We start from the raw sequence: 15,371 nt of genomic DNA on the forward strand, positions 1-15,371 counted from the left end.
CCAGCGGGGCGGGGTGCGACCCGCGGCGCGGCGCGACCTCTCCTCGCTCCTTTAGTATCCCGGCACTAACGGCGCGCGCGCACGGGATTCAGGCGCAGCGCGCTCGGGGCCATGGCGGTCTCCGTACTGTGGTGAGACATTTTAAACAAAGTTTTTTACGACTCACTAAACTCAATTCTATTTTGAAGACTTTACATTTTTCATCCGCTCCTATTTTAAAATGGTTTTAAATACAATAAAAGTGTAGACTACGAGTTACTCCAGTTTAATAAATATAATTAAAACGTAAATTATTTTATTCGTAGGTTAGTAGCTGCGCTGGCGCCGCTGGGAGTGATCACAGTAAGTAATTGAAATACTTTTATTATTTTGATTGACAACCTTACGGTTTTGAAAATCATTAAAAATACATTAGACAAAAACTTTCCTGAAATTAGGGAATGGCGCGGCGCGGGCGGCGGCGGCGCGCTCGCCGACTCGCCCGTCCGCTTGCATTCGTCTTTTTGCAATTTCTTCAAAAACGTGATCAGTATCCGAGTTTTGCAAAGCAGTAACAAAAACACTTTGTTAGGCCCGCTCTGATGACTTCACCCATTGATTTCTTTGCTTTATTTCCTTCTAATATCAACATCTTGATATTTAATTTATACAAGTACTTAACTCTATATTTTATATCAACTGTGACGACGACCGACAAAGTTTATCACCGTTCGGATGTAAATGTAGCGGTCATTGCACAAACGCAAATGTACTGTTTCAATACCACATAAAATACCTACCCCTAAAAATATATTAATAGCGCTACAATATTATTATAGAAAGTAATTTTATTCGTTCTATTGCTTTTCATAATATAAATCAATAATAATCTAACAAAAAGATTTTCAAAATTAATAAAAATTGTGATCATGATAGGTATGGAAATGAAAAATCTAATTTATAAATTAACTGTCCTCTCCTTGGGTTATCTAGAGATCCTGTCGCTAGGCTTGCAATAAGACCGCCTTTTTGCCGTTTTAGTTTGGTCGGTTTTGAGTGGTGTGCAATAAAAAGGATATCGTCTTATAAAACAATGGTTTATCTTAATATATCTCACGCATATTTTATTTTATTTTTATATTATGTAAAAAAATAATAATTTTACAACATTTGAACATAGAGCAGCTTCTTGTAATTTTTTACAAACTTATTATTTGGAATGCAATACCTACCGGCGGAATTTCGTGATCCTCCTAGCCAGAGTCAAGATGAAACTTATTTGTAGCGTTTGTTCCTTCAAGTTCTAATGAACATCATAAATAATATGTATTATGGAACGTAACATAATTTCAGAATTCACACAAATTCCATTTTGCAAAATAGTGGCGTTAAAATGAAACAAAAAAGTTTCCAAATTGTACTAAAATAATCCAGCAGATTAGAGCTAGCCAGAGTTTGAACTTTTAAAATTTAAGTAAATACCAGCAGATAATTATTTTACCCAAATATTATACATTCGACACCATTCTACTTTACAAAGGTATTTGCTTCTGAATTTCGATTTTATCATTTTGAAATCATCAAAATAGATGTAAGATTCTAGGTAGGTACTTAATTGGTTTCCGTACAATCTTTCCAATGAGTTTGCAAAAGCTCACTTGATAAAATGTTAGCAAAAACAGTGAACAATCACAATTCAATGGTGATAATTATCAGTAGTTTTCAATATGTAATTCAATAAATTCCGTTGGACAAGGCAGACTTTCAGACGCAACACAAAAAAAAAATAGGTAGTATGTGTAAATAATCAAAATTAAAAAAAAAACATACTTGCGTCATTCATTTATTAGGCCACAGAATAAGTAGTCACTTCGTAGCATGACTTCATTACGATGTTTACACACTAGTCTAGAACCTACCTAGTTGTAAGGAATGATTAAAACTTTCGGAGTCGGTGCCAGCCTAAGAAACATAAACTTATTTCGCATCGACTGAAAATGAAAAATCGCAAAATACCTGGCTTCATTATTATAATAATAATAAATATCCTTGGACATTTTACACTGCGCCGCTAGCCCCAAACTAACCAAAGCTTGGGTACTAGACAACGGATATAAACATACCTACTTAAATACTTTTTTTTAATACATACATATTATACATAGAAAACACCCAGACCCGTCACAGAAATTAAAATTCATCATTTCAATTTCTGCCGGGAATCAACCCGGGACCTCTCGGCATAGTAGTCCGTTCTGAACCACTACACCAAACGGCCGACAAATTATGAATGTATGTTCAATGTTCTTCACACATATTATACCTAGGTATGTAAGTAATCAATCATCATGCTACTACCGTTACAAAATCAATAGCGAATAATGTCTAATTCGATTATTAGACACCACAGCACATACATACGCTGTAAAAACTTACAAGTAATAAAATCGATTGCGATTAAAAATTACAAATCAACAACAAGAAACGTTGTTAATTAATGAAAATGTTTTTAATCTCTTACATTTTTTTACTACAATGATAAGCTATGTTTTGAGAAACACAAGTTTTCAGTTTATATCTCGTATTATAATGAAAAATGACGATTTATTCAGTAGGTAGGTCCATACAGTTTCATAGATAACATTGCCTCACAATTATCTCTTGTCGGACAAAATTATTGAACAAACAACAAGTATTAAATGGGGTCAAGTTTTATATTTGATTAGGGATAAGTTTTTTTGGTACTTGCCCAATTACGTATACACCTTCAATACCTAGTTGGTTGGTTATTTTCTTTTAAAAACAATTAAACAAATAGTGGTGCAATAGTTATGAAAATATTAAATACCTAATCGTTATGATTAAACGGGGTATTGGTTTAGTTTTTTAATAGCCTTTCAGAAGTTTCAATGAAATTTAGATATTTTAATCGACCTCGAAAAAAGTAAGAGGTTTTTAATTCGTCTCAATACAACTTACTTTACTTACCTTTATTTTTCACTAGCTTTCCGCCCGCGGCTTCGCCCGCGTGAAATTTTGTCTGTCACAGAAAAACTTTATCGCGCGCCAAATTTAATCAAAATCAGACAGATTTACTTTCATAATATTAGTAGGGATTTAGTATTCCCGAAGATTCCTGTATGAAGTCACCTGAAACGTTTTGGTAAATTCGTGATATTTAGGTAGGTACTTACACTAGTGAATGTTGTGAATAATAGGGAATATGCAAGGTTTTTTTTTGTCTCACATTTCAGTAGCCTTAGCATTATCAAATCAATCAGTGCTTTTCTTCAACAAAAATTTTAACCAAGATATGACATTAGAGATCTCATGACGTCATTGGTCATGTTAGAATTAAACGAAACATTCGAAAATTCACTGTTTCCAGGCTTTCCAGCTTCCATACTACATGATGTACTTATGCCGGAAAAACAATATTAAAAGTGTATTTTTTTATCTATACTAGTCTATATCTAAACTATTTATACTTCTATACTAATCTACATATATCCATACTAATATTATAAATGCGAACGTAACTCTGTCTGTCTTCCTTTCACGCCTAAACCACTGAACCGATTTTGAATAAATTTTGCATAGAAATAGTTTGAGTCCCGGGAAAGGACATAGGACCGTTTTTATCTCGGTTTTGAAACAGGGACGCGCGCGTTATAGTTTTTTTGTGACAGACAAAATTTCACGCGGGAGAAGCCGCGGGCGAAAAGCTAGTTAAATAATAAAGTCATAAATTGCATTCTTATTAAAATTATTTACGGAAAACATTAGGCTTTACTTGCTATATTATTATCAAGAGATGCGTGCCATGAATGTGATAGAACTAAATGTATGGAAGATGGAAACATTGAATTTTTACTATTAATTTGTAACCTATTTTTGGTACCGTTTCATAGAGGACTTTTAAGGACATAGGACATAGGACACTTTAGGATCAGTAACCAGTTTTTGGATATCTTGTATTGTTTAGATATAATCGAGTGAGATCATGCAGATGAATTTAAAAGAGTGGAGTCGACAATAGCTCATCGTCTTCGACCTAGGAAACCTATGGTAGAAAGAAATATGTGTAAGACTACATTAATGAAAAAGAGTTTCTTAGATATGGCACCAAAACTGTTTAACAAGCTTCCTAAGGCCTTGCTAGAGTGTGATGACAAAATGTTTAAAAAGGAACTGATCTTACTACTATTAAATAAAATGTATTATACCATTGATGAATTTTGTAATGATTCTTTAGGTTAAGTTTTGACATAATTTGAAATTGTATACTTTATGACATTAGCTATTATTCTGTTGTATTTAATAATTAGAAAGATTGACTGACTGCATTGACATAGATAATTTTGTAATACCAATTGATTTAATAGATTATATAATTATTCAAATTTATTAAGAATTCGTATGCCTATACGGCAGATCATAGTGGAACCTACTAACCCCTAACAACTTTGTACCTATGATAATGACGAATAAATTTCATTTTCATTTTCATTTTCATTTTCATTTTCATTTTCATTTTCATTTTCATTTTCATTTTCATTTTCATTTTCATTTTCATTTTCATTTTCATTTTTCATTTCATTTTCATTTCATTTTCATTTTCATTTTCATCACTTATCGTTTCCACCCTGTATTCCTACTTGAATAACTACTAAAAAAATATCTTTCAAACGTCTTTCAGCACATTGTAAACAAAAACTTAAAAGTTTTCGTCGTATTTTACAGCAAGATGATGGATATGCGGAATGGAATAACGTCGATTCTCAATGGCCGCCTAGAGAATGGAACCCTCCGTCGCCGCCCGCCGAAGTTCCACGCTCATACAACACGTACGGCTTGTCGCAGCGGCCCGACGTGCCGCCTGCGCCCTCGCGACCACCGCCAAGTCCGGGCCTGAACTTCGCCGTCTACGACCCGGTCACCAGGCAACGCACCACAGCATTTGACCGCAACTGCACCGCACCTGGATGTTGCGTTCCGAAATGTTTCGCTGAAAAGGGTTATCGAGTAAGTAAACAATTCAGCATTCCTAAACCTGTTATTCTATTTTATATCTCCTGTAATGTAAACCTCAATTCTATTTTAGGGTTTCCCAGGTGTTCCAGGCCCGCAAGGTGAGAGAGGCATGCCCGGTCATGAAGGAATAGAGGGACCACAAGGACCTAAAGGTGAAAAGGGACAAATTGGGCCACAAGGTCCACGAGGTCCTAAAGGAGAACGAGGAAAACCTGGTGCTCAAGGTTTTGTTGGTCCGGTTGGGAAACAAGGTGTTCAAGGAGAGTCTGGTTTGCCTGGTATTCCTGGTAGAGATGGCTGTAACGGTACTGATGTAAGTAATTAGCATTAGGTTGAACGTACTAAATTAATTTACTTAGTTAATAAAAATGAAGTCTTCGTACGATTTACTTGTAAAGTCTAAGTACCAATTTGGTTGAATTTAGTGTTATATGAGGACCACTGGAATTAATAGTTTAATCTTCTGGTTCTTAAGTTACTAACATATTTAACTATTCCATCAAGGGAGAGCCTGGTGCACCTGGTCCCAAAGGATCACAAGGTCCTCGCGGTTTTACTGGACCAAAAGGTGAAAAAGGTGGTAAAGGTGAACCAGGTTATACAGGACGGTATCCTAAAGGACAGAAAGGTGAACCCGGAGCTGATGGAATGCAGGGCAGACAGGGAGCAGTTGGTCCTTCTGGACCTCCTGGATTGCAAGGGCCTAAAGGAAACACAGGACCTGTGGTAAGGCAGCCCTTCAATATGTTTTAAATTCTATTCAGTTCCTTAATATATCCACTTGAATCTATATTACCTCAATTTATCTAATTTAAGGGTCCGGCTGGCTTTAAAGGTGACAAAGGAGCTAAAGGATCTAAAGGTTTATCAATAAAGGGAGATAAAGGAGACCGGGGAGATCGAGGTGACAGAGGGGCTTCATGTCCTGATATAACATTGCCTGTTGCGACGGATTCTAAAGGTGTCATACGAGGAAGTCCGGGAGATATGGGTGAAAAGGGTTCTAAAGGAGAGCCAGGCATTATGGGTGAAAAGGGTGACACAGGAGCAATGGGTGAAATGGGTATACCAGGTCTAGTAGGCATGAAAGGAGAAAAAGGCATAAGAGGAAATCCTGGAGAACGTGTAAGTAATTTAGTGTTATACACACTTTATACTGAACATACCTGTTTGGTGTATACGTATAAGCGCGATTTGTCAATGTAATTATACTTGTATTTTAAGGTCAGTATATTTGTGTACATAATAACAAACTAGATAATTTTAAGCAAATTAAAATCCTCGTATGACATAATGGATGAGGCTACTCACAAGAGTACAAACAATATAATATACTTTCAGGGTCGTGATGGTATGTATGGAGCTCCCGGCCCAATGGGACAGAAAGGAGATCGTGGCTCTGAAGGGTTACCTGGACTTCCTGGTCGTCCAGGTAGTAAAGGAGAACCTGGTAGAGATGGACAAACGGGACCGAGAGGATTGAAAGGTATACCTGGTCCAGCTGGAGGTCGCAGTGGATCTCGCGGCCCACCAGGTCCCATGGGACCTAGAGGCTATCCTGGCCCTGCTGGACCTAAGGGCACTGATGGCAGGCCTGGAGATATGGGAGAAGCTGGGCCAATGGGTGCACCAGGAGGTCAAGGAGAACCAGGTTCGCCCGGTATTGAAGGTCCAGCTGGCCACAAAGGAGAAAAAGGAGAACCTGGTCTAGATGGTCTAATGGGTGACATAGGTCCTCGAGGATACGACGGTCCAGTTGGACCTCAAGGCCCAAGAGGGCCGAAAGGCGATGATGGTTATTCAATTCCTGTAAGTTAGATTTGATACGTTACTATGTATTTGAAAGTTATGATTCATAACCAATAATTTATGCTTATTTTATATTTTTTCATGCAGGGTCAAAAAGGAGATGGCGGTATACCTGGTCTGCACGGTGAAAAGGGACAAAAGGGAGAAAGAGGACACACTGGAGCGAGAGGAATACCTGGAAATTCCACACTAGGAATACCCGGGCCTCCGGGTGAGATGGGTGCCCCTGGTGAAAGGGGTGAGAAAGGTAGCCCAGGTTTAGATGGTTTACCTGGAAACCCAGGACAAAAGGGAGACATAGGTGGACGTTGTAATGAGTGCTGGCCAGGCGGCCCTGGCGCCAAAGGAGATCGTGGAAATAATGGTTTCCCAGGTGCACCTGGAGAAAGAGGGCCTACTGGCCCCAATGGTACACCGGGTGAAAGAGGAGCAGACGGACTTAACGGTTTCCCGGGTACACCTGGAGCACCGGTTAGTATACATAAAATAAGTCAATCAAAAATGATATACGATTTCTAATTTATTTATAAACATTAATTACAATAAATGAAAATATTTCCTTCAGGGTGAACGTGGTGATGATGGACCTATTGGACCACCGGGAGAACCGGGTAGAGATGCTACTATACCACTAGATTTAACAAGAGGGCCCAAAGGTGAAAAAGGATCGCAAGGACCTATAGGTTTGACAGGTCCTAAAGGTGACAGGGGTCCACTGGGTCCCAAAGGTGATATTGGACCTATCGGTATGCCTGGAACTAAAGGTGATCAAGGAGACTCGGGCCCACCTGGAGCCGACGGCATCCCCGGTAGCGATGGATTCCCAGGTTTACCAGGAATCAAGGGAACTAGTGTCAAGGGAGAAAAAGGAACACCTGGTGACCGGGGGTACAAAGGAGATAAAGGATTCCCAGGACGTCCGGGAACCAGAGGCGAACCAGGTCACTGTGCAGCTAATTTGGAAGAACTTACTAGAGGAGACCCAGGTCCAAGAGGAGATCCGGGTGCACAAGGACCACCAGGTAATATTGTGAAGTTTGGTTTGACCAAGTTTGAGTATGCTAGAAACAGCTTAATATGAAGTGATGCTAATTTCTACCTAAAAGTACCTATCCTATAGCAGGCCTGGCTCACTCCGCGCGGTACATCCGATAATTACCTACAGCGAAGCGCCCCGCCGGCGGGTATTATATCAGTCGAGTGTCACGCGCGCGTCCGTCAGGACGCTGGCGTGCGTTGTAGTATGTACCTAATTCTATAATCGAATTATTATTTAAAAANTAGTTATTTATTATAACTTCGCAATTTTGTATACCAATTTTATTATTGTAATATACAAGAATGCGTAATAAATGCAGAGAACTGCCCCTGGTCAATAATGTACCTACTACAGTTATTTCTACCGGCAGACAGTGGTGACTGAGTTTGTCGCGGTGCTTCTTCTCGGCACTTACCAAATGTTGGTCTCAAAGCGCTGGTCGGGCAAAAAGAGATTGATACATGTAACAAAAGCTCTATAAGAACATTTTTTTTTTTAAATAGACTTATTTTTATTTTAAAATTTGACGATTGATAAGCACTGTTTAATAGTCCGCACAAATAAAGAAATGTTGACTAAAAAGTAATAACGCACACGTTTAAAAAAGTAATTTAGAGATATTCGAAGTCCTGTTATAATATAAGAGATAACAACATGAGTTACTAATTATATATTTTATTAAACGGTTATTTTTATATCTATTTTTAGGTGAACCTGGCGAAAAAGGAGATAAGGGTGGAGATGGACGTCCTGGTGAAAAGGGAGAAATTGGTCTTCCAGGTAGAACCGGGCCTGTCGGCCCTCGTGGTCTTCCAGGACCGAGAGGAGAGAAAGGAGATATGGGTCCGATAGGTTTTCCTGGGGCTCCAGGTCTTACTGGCGCTAGGGGCTTCCCAGGAGTACCAGGAACTAAAGGAGATAAGGGTGAAATAGGTCCTTCGATGCCTGGACCTCAAGGCCCCCCTGGATTATCTGGTCTTAAAGGAGAACAAGGCCCAAGAGGATTCCCTGGTACACCTGGTGATGACGGTCCGCCTGGACCCATTGGATTGATTGGAGAGAAAGGTGATAGAGGTTTTACGGGTCGTGTTGGTCAGCCGGGGCCTTTTGGACAAAAGGGAGAACCGGGACCGGCAGGACCACCTGGCTTACCTGGAACACCAGGATTTCCCGGAAAGGATGGCGCTAAAGGTCAACCAGGTTATCCTGGACTTCAAGGAAAACCGGGTGTCATTGGGTTGCCTGGTCTAAAAGGAGAACCGGGAATATTAGGCCGCGAGGGGCCTAAAGGATTACCGGGCATGCGTGGCAGACCAGGAATACGTGGAACACCAGGCGTTGCCGGAATACCAGGGGAAAAGGGAGATAAAGGTGACATTGGATTACAAGGACTGCCAGGCCAAGCAGGCCTTGATGGACCGCCTGGTCCTATAGGTGCGCCAGGACTTAAGGGAGATCAAGGTTACCCAGGACCACCAGGCTCAACAGGGAGAACAGGTTTAACCGGAGAAAAAGGAGATAGAGGTTTCCAAGGACTCGCAGGTCTTAAGGGTGAACCTGGATTAGCATCTGATAAAGGAGAGAAAGGTGAACCAGGTATACCAGGCAGAAGTGGACTAGATGGTTTACCAGGAGAAAGAGGTGATAAAGGAGAACGTGGTGATACTGGTTTACCTGGATTCGGGCTGCCAGGCCCTGTCGGGCAAAAAGGTGACAGTGGTAGGCCAGGTAGAGATGGTTATCCAGGACCAGCTGGTCCAAAAGGAGATGCAGGTCTTTCGGGACTTCCCGGCTTGAAAGGAGACAGGGGGCTCCCTGGTATTAATGGACAACCTGGGTCACCTGGAATGGATGGTTTGCCAGGAGAGAAAGGAGATGTTGGCTTAGATGGTTACACAGGGGAAAAGGGTGACAAAGGTGAATCTGGAACACCCGGTCAAGATGGATTCGATGGCTTAAAAGGAGATCGTGGTCCACAAGGACCCCCCGGATTAACAGGGCCTATTGGTTATCCTGGTCCAAAGGGTGATATAGGTCCCCCTGGTCCGTCGCTAAATGTCAAAGGAGAAAAGGGTGACATTGGTTATCAAGGAATACCAGGTGCCAAAGGTGCCAAAGGAGAAAGAGGATTAATGGGAGAGCGTGGTATGGAAGGTCAAAAAGGAGAACGTGGATTTACAGGCCAGAAAGGTGAAAGGGGATTAAATGGTTATCCAGGAGAAAAAGGTACGTTATGTCTATTGGATATAATACTGCTTCTTGTCAGCACTAGCACATTTGTTATCTCGAAGTTAAAGTAATACTTGGACGTGTAAAAGAGCCTTTTATAAGCATTTTCTCCAGTGTCTAAGTATCTCAGATGGAAGAGCAGTCGCCCGGCAAGCGAAAGGCCGTGGGTTCGATTCCCGCCTTAGGCAGTTCGATTTTTTCAAGTTACTTATAATTTTTATAATGAATTTAAAATTTAATTAATTTAAAAAACCCATTAAACAATTATGATTATCGAACTCGATACATCAATTTTATTAAATGAGTCACTTCATTCTCATGCTGCGATAAAATATTTTGTAAATTATTTAGGTACCCCAGTAAAAACCATTTAGCTAATAAATACTTCATCACTTTCGTCAATTTATTGATGTCACCAAAATAAATAGCTACAATAGATACTATGTTGTTTAAATTTTAATATAAATATAATAATATGCTGCCTCTTATTTCAGGAGACAGAGGCCCCGCTGGACCCGAAGGTATGCCTGGATTGACAATAGTTGGTGAAAAAGGATTACCTGGTCTTAACGGTAAACACGGACGTCCAGGCGCACCTGGTATCCCTGGAGAAAAGGGAGACCAAGGCTTCCCTGGACTGCCAGGACCAACTGGTGTAGCTGGTTTGAATGGACGACCTGGACCACAAGGTGAAAAGGGTGACCAAGGGCGAGAAGGCTTAGCAGGACCTCCAGGATTCGATGGACAGCCAGGTTATCCTGGGCCTAAGGGTATAATGGGTGTTAAAGGAGATAAAGGAGAACGGGGTCTTACAGGATATGGTTTGCCAGGTGAAAAGGGTGATCAAGGTCTACAAGGTTTACCAGGTGCTCAGGGTCAAAAAGGTGATAAGGGTGATCGTGGTTTAGATGGTCTTGATGGACAGCCAGGACCAATTGGCGTGCCCGGCGAAAAGGGTAATCAGGGATATCCAGGTCGTATCGGTTTTACAGGACAACAGGGTAATAAGGGTCAAAAAGGAGAACCTGCTTCTATAGTTTTTGGCCCGAAAGGAGAACCTGGACCACGTGGTCCACCTGGGCTGAACGGATTGCCTGGACGAGATGGGTCTCCGGGCGGACCCGGTTTAGATGGAATACCTGGAGAAAAGGGTGATCGCGGATATCCCGGTCCTATGGGACCAGCAGGCCCGCCTGGACCTCAAGGTCTCCAAGGGCTGATGGGCGAGCGAGGTGAGATCGGACTAACAGGAAAACAAGGTTACCCCGGAGCACCTGGGGCTCCATGCCAAACGCAAGATTACTTAACTGGTACTTTATTGGTTAAGCACAGCCAAAGCGCAGAAATACCAGAGTGTGATCAAGGGCATGTTAAATTATGGGATGGATATTCTTTACTCTACATTGATGGTAATGAGAAAGCGCATAATCAAGATTTGGGCTATGCGGGTTCTTGCGTGAGAAAGTTCAGCACCATGCCGTTCCTATTCTGTGACTTAAACGATGTATGTAATTATGCCAGCCGAAACGATCGAAGCTATTGGTTGTCTACTGGTGAAGCGATTCCCATGATGCCTGTGGAAGGAAATGAAATCGCGAAATATATATCCAGATGTTCAGTCTGTGAGGTGCCCGCCAACGTCATTGCTATACACAGTCAAACCTTAGACATTCCGGCGTGCCCCGGAGGATGGAGTGAACTATGGATTGGATACAGTTTTGTCATGGTAATTGTCAAATTTTTTTTAGTATTTCTTTAATGATTCCAAAGTCAAATCGTTATACCACAGAATAATAATAAGTACTACGTACAGAAGTTTTACTTCGCGAAGGTATTTAAAAAAATGTATGCTCAATGTCATTAACAATATGGTGTAATTTAGCCTCTCTCAAGAGTCAAGCACCATTTTGTTAACAAACGTCATTGATCGGCACTGCGCCGAAGCTATAGGGCTGACTTCGGTACCTCTAGTACGAAAAACTTTCGAGTTCGTTTCGTTTGCGTATTCAAAGTGTCATCGAAAAATTTTGTATGAAAAATTAAACAGCGCCCCCTATATTATAGCCGCCCTAGGGGGCGCTGTTTAATTTTTCATACAAAATTTTTCGATGACACTTTGAATACGCAAACGAAACGAACTCGAAAGTTTTTCGTACTAGAGGTACGGTAAAATGATGTGACGTGAGGCGCCAAACTGCGTCTTGTAGGTGGGCCATCGTGCGTGTTTTGTTTTCGATGTAAAATCGCGGAGATGAACAGGCTTGGTTGTACTAACAAATGTTTTATGTTTTAGCATACTGGCGCCGGTGGGCAAGGCGGTGGCCAAGCTCTGGCTAGTCCTGGCTCGTGTCTGCAGGACTTCCGTGCGACGCCGTTCATCGAGTGCAACGGCGAAGGCGGAACTTGCCAACACTTTGCAAACAAGCTCAGTTTCTGGCTGACAACTATAGAGGACAATCAACAATTTGCTAGCCCCAGACGGTCTACACTTAAATCTGGAAGATTACTTGAGCTTGTCTCCCGATGCACTGTATGCATCAAAAACACTTAACATAATCGTTGCCAGCTTGTAAAATTTATATTATAAAACATTTTTTAATTCAGACGCACAGGAAAAACTATTTCTAACGTAACTTTCAGATCCCACATCTAAAATAGTTCTCCATTTAAGTACATAGTATTTTTACTTAATTTTTATTAAAAAGACTAGCTCATCTCCGTTCTTAAAGGCCACGAAGCTACCTGCTAAAAATTGTGTCATATTAGTCCATTAAGTACACCAAAGCAATTATTCTAAGACAAAATTATAAGTTAAGGATATTTAATTAAATAATTACCTAATTAACTTACGTATTATAATGAATGATAATATCCCGCAAAATATAGCAAAATGATGAAGCATACACACAAGTAAAAAATGATTAATTATCGAAATTAAATTGTCCTTAAGTTAAGTAACTTCACTAGTCACAGTAAAATTCATATAAGAACTTACGTTACTATTACTAAGGTAATAAAAATAAATTGTATATATTAAACAAGTTGAAGTTTTGACTTAAGTTTAAGCGAGCAGTTTATACTGGTACATATAAAATTATATAAAAGTCTAATAATTATGCTTCATTTTCTATCACGTTACATCAATTGGGTAGTGGTGAGGATATTGAATAAGCACTGCCATTGTAGATAAATAAATGTTATAGCTCAATCACATCTTGTTTTGATGTCGACGTTTTATAAACATAGTTGCCGTTATCTATTGTATATGTTATCATTATTATTATTTCTAAATTTGTACAATAACTTACTAGATGTGATTAAGCCATAATTGGAAAATACTTAAGTTGAATGAACTCTAATAAATAACTTCAAAAGTTTGAAAGTCTTTTATCATGTTACTATCTACTACTTAACTCACGCAAAACGAGGGCTCAGTGTGAGTTTACATCAAAGTAAACGTCCTCACTAGTGAGCGGGGAAAAAAATAACATTAAATGTATGACGGATTGTACGTACAGCGCCCCTAGCGGAAACTTTCAAAAACTAACATTTTCATTTAATTATTTTTTTATGGTGCTCACTAGTGAGGACGTTTGATGTAAACTCACACTCAGTGTGAGTCCTTCTGTATCCTACTTCTTGGTTTTACCATTAGCACTTCAATCAAAACTAGCTAGTTAATCTACTACTCCGCCTTGAAAGGATAATACACCTTTCATATTATTACTTTCATATTTGGAATTGAGTAATTACCCATTATAAAATACTAATAAAAATTAAGCAACTTTATCGGCAGGTAAAGTGTTCTTTCGTAAAATTAAACATTATTCGGCATGTGACGATGNTATTGAGCAGAGACGATGCACAGCATCCCAAGAAGGCCTCCTGGTGAGCTCTCTATGAAGAACTCCGAGCAAGCTCGCCCCCAGGTGACTAAAATGGCGGCAAACGGAAGTAAGTCAAATCAATTCCTATTAAATAATTGCGGAAATGACGTCAGTTAAGGTATAAAATGCTAAAAAACTACACCGGAAGTAGACGCATCTCTCACCAGATGCTGTGCATCGTCTCTGCTCAATAATACAAGTTTTATTGTTTTGTAAAACTTGTACTATTATTTATTTATTTAAACTTTAATGCCACCTAATTTGTATACAGGGCAAAGTCGAATATAATGCTTTAAGGCATTCTCTGCCAGTTAACCTTTGGAAAAAGAATTCGTTTGGAGGTGCTTAATTATAAAGCCTCCTACGACCCAGTTTCGAAGATGGTACTTCCGAGGGTAATCCCAATGTCCTAATATTAGAACGGCATAATTAATTTAATAAAGTACTGAACGCCTAGACCAAAAATGTTTCGTATCTGGTTAACCGCAACTTAAACAGCTGTCATATTTTAGGAGTGTTATAACATTGATTTAAGCTTGTCAGACAAAAAGAAAAAACACCATTAACTTTTGTTCTTTATTTAGCACATTGGGCTGTCACAATGTTATAATCTACAGCAAATCGAACAGTCTTCAAAATCTTATAAAAATTTAGTATTACTTAATTCTAGCTGAGATCAACAAAAATAGCTTTCAGCTTTATAAAAGTTACAATTAAAGTCTTCTTTCTCATCGACCACGTCGCGAGACTGGTGTTGGGTTCGCAGGCTCTGATTCTGCTGTCGCTGTCAATTTCGCCAGCTCTGGTTCTGCGTGGAAGATACTCAACTTCTATATCATCTCCTCCGAAGGGATAGTCCTCATCGTCTTCGAACTTGACTATCTTTCAACGCTGTAAATAAAACGAAACCGTAGACGTAGAGCCCAACGGGCTAAAACTATGACAAATTATACTGTACAATATAAATATCCAATTCTTTGTTTCTCTATCACACGAATACAAAAACTCATTCGAATAAGCAGGATGCCAAACACAGATCACAGAAACTAAAAGGAGATGTGAAAAGGGGGCGGGGCCAGTGTCGCAGCAATATGCCCAAAAACAGAAGTTGATAGTTGATTCTCTATCACCCACTTGAAATGATTATGAGTTTTGACTGTAACAGTAATAACAACTTTTTACTTTGTTGTAGTCCACGAGCTAGGTAGTAACACTTGTTCATCGGTTTTCATCGGGCGATGGCTTGTAAAATGTTTCAAAAATTTGTATCACAGTAGAACAGTATTACCTACCTCAGGTCCAATGCTTGATATTTCTTCGTCTCTAATTTAACGGTTGCTGGAATGTAATGTGCGTAATCGAATATTTTGGTGCCCGTCGTTTCTGTTTGAGCA

General features: G+C 39.8%; 1 protein-coding gene across 2 annotated transcripts; it reads left to right on the forward strand.

The window, feature by feature from the left end:
- Positions 1-22: 22 nt before the first annotated feature.
- Col4a1 (Collagen type IV alpha 1) lies at positions 23-12,981 on the forward strand. 2 transcript variants are annotated; one of them, XM_028306945.1, is made up of 12 exons: positions 23-131; positions 306-342; positions 4,723-5,004; positions 5,084-5,326; positions 5,518-5,739; positions 5,830-6,138; positions 6,355-6,822; positions 6,910-7,293; positions 7,388-7,844; positions 8,570-10,087; positions 10,585-11,816; positions 12,384-12,981. In XM_028306945.1, the coding sequence occupies exons 1-12, from the start codon at positions 112-114 to the stop codon at positions 12,639-12,641; spliced, it is 5,430 nt and encodes a 1,809-aa protein (XP_028162746.1). In that variant the 5' UTR covers positions 23-111; the 3' UTR covers positions 12,642-12,981. The 2 variants fall into 2 exon arrangements, with proteins under 2 accessions (XP_028162746.1, XP_028162748.1); XM_028306947.1 differs by having other exon boundaries at positions 8,570-9,385; positions 10,594-11,816.
- The last annotated feature ends 2,390 nt before the right edge of the window (positions 12,982-15,371 follow it).

The sequence above is a fragment of the Ostrinia furnacalis genome, unplaced genomic scaffold, assembly GCF_004193835.3.
Source record: "Ostrinia furnacalis isolate ACB-3 unplaced genomic scaffold, ASM419383v2 OfSCF2054, whole genome shotgun sequence".
NCBI classification, from domain to species: Eukaryota; Metazoa; Arthropoda; class Insecta; order Lepidoptera; family Crambidae; genus Ostrinia; species Ostrinia furnacalis.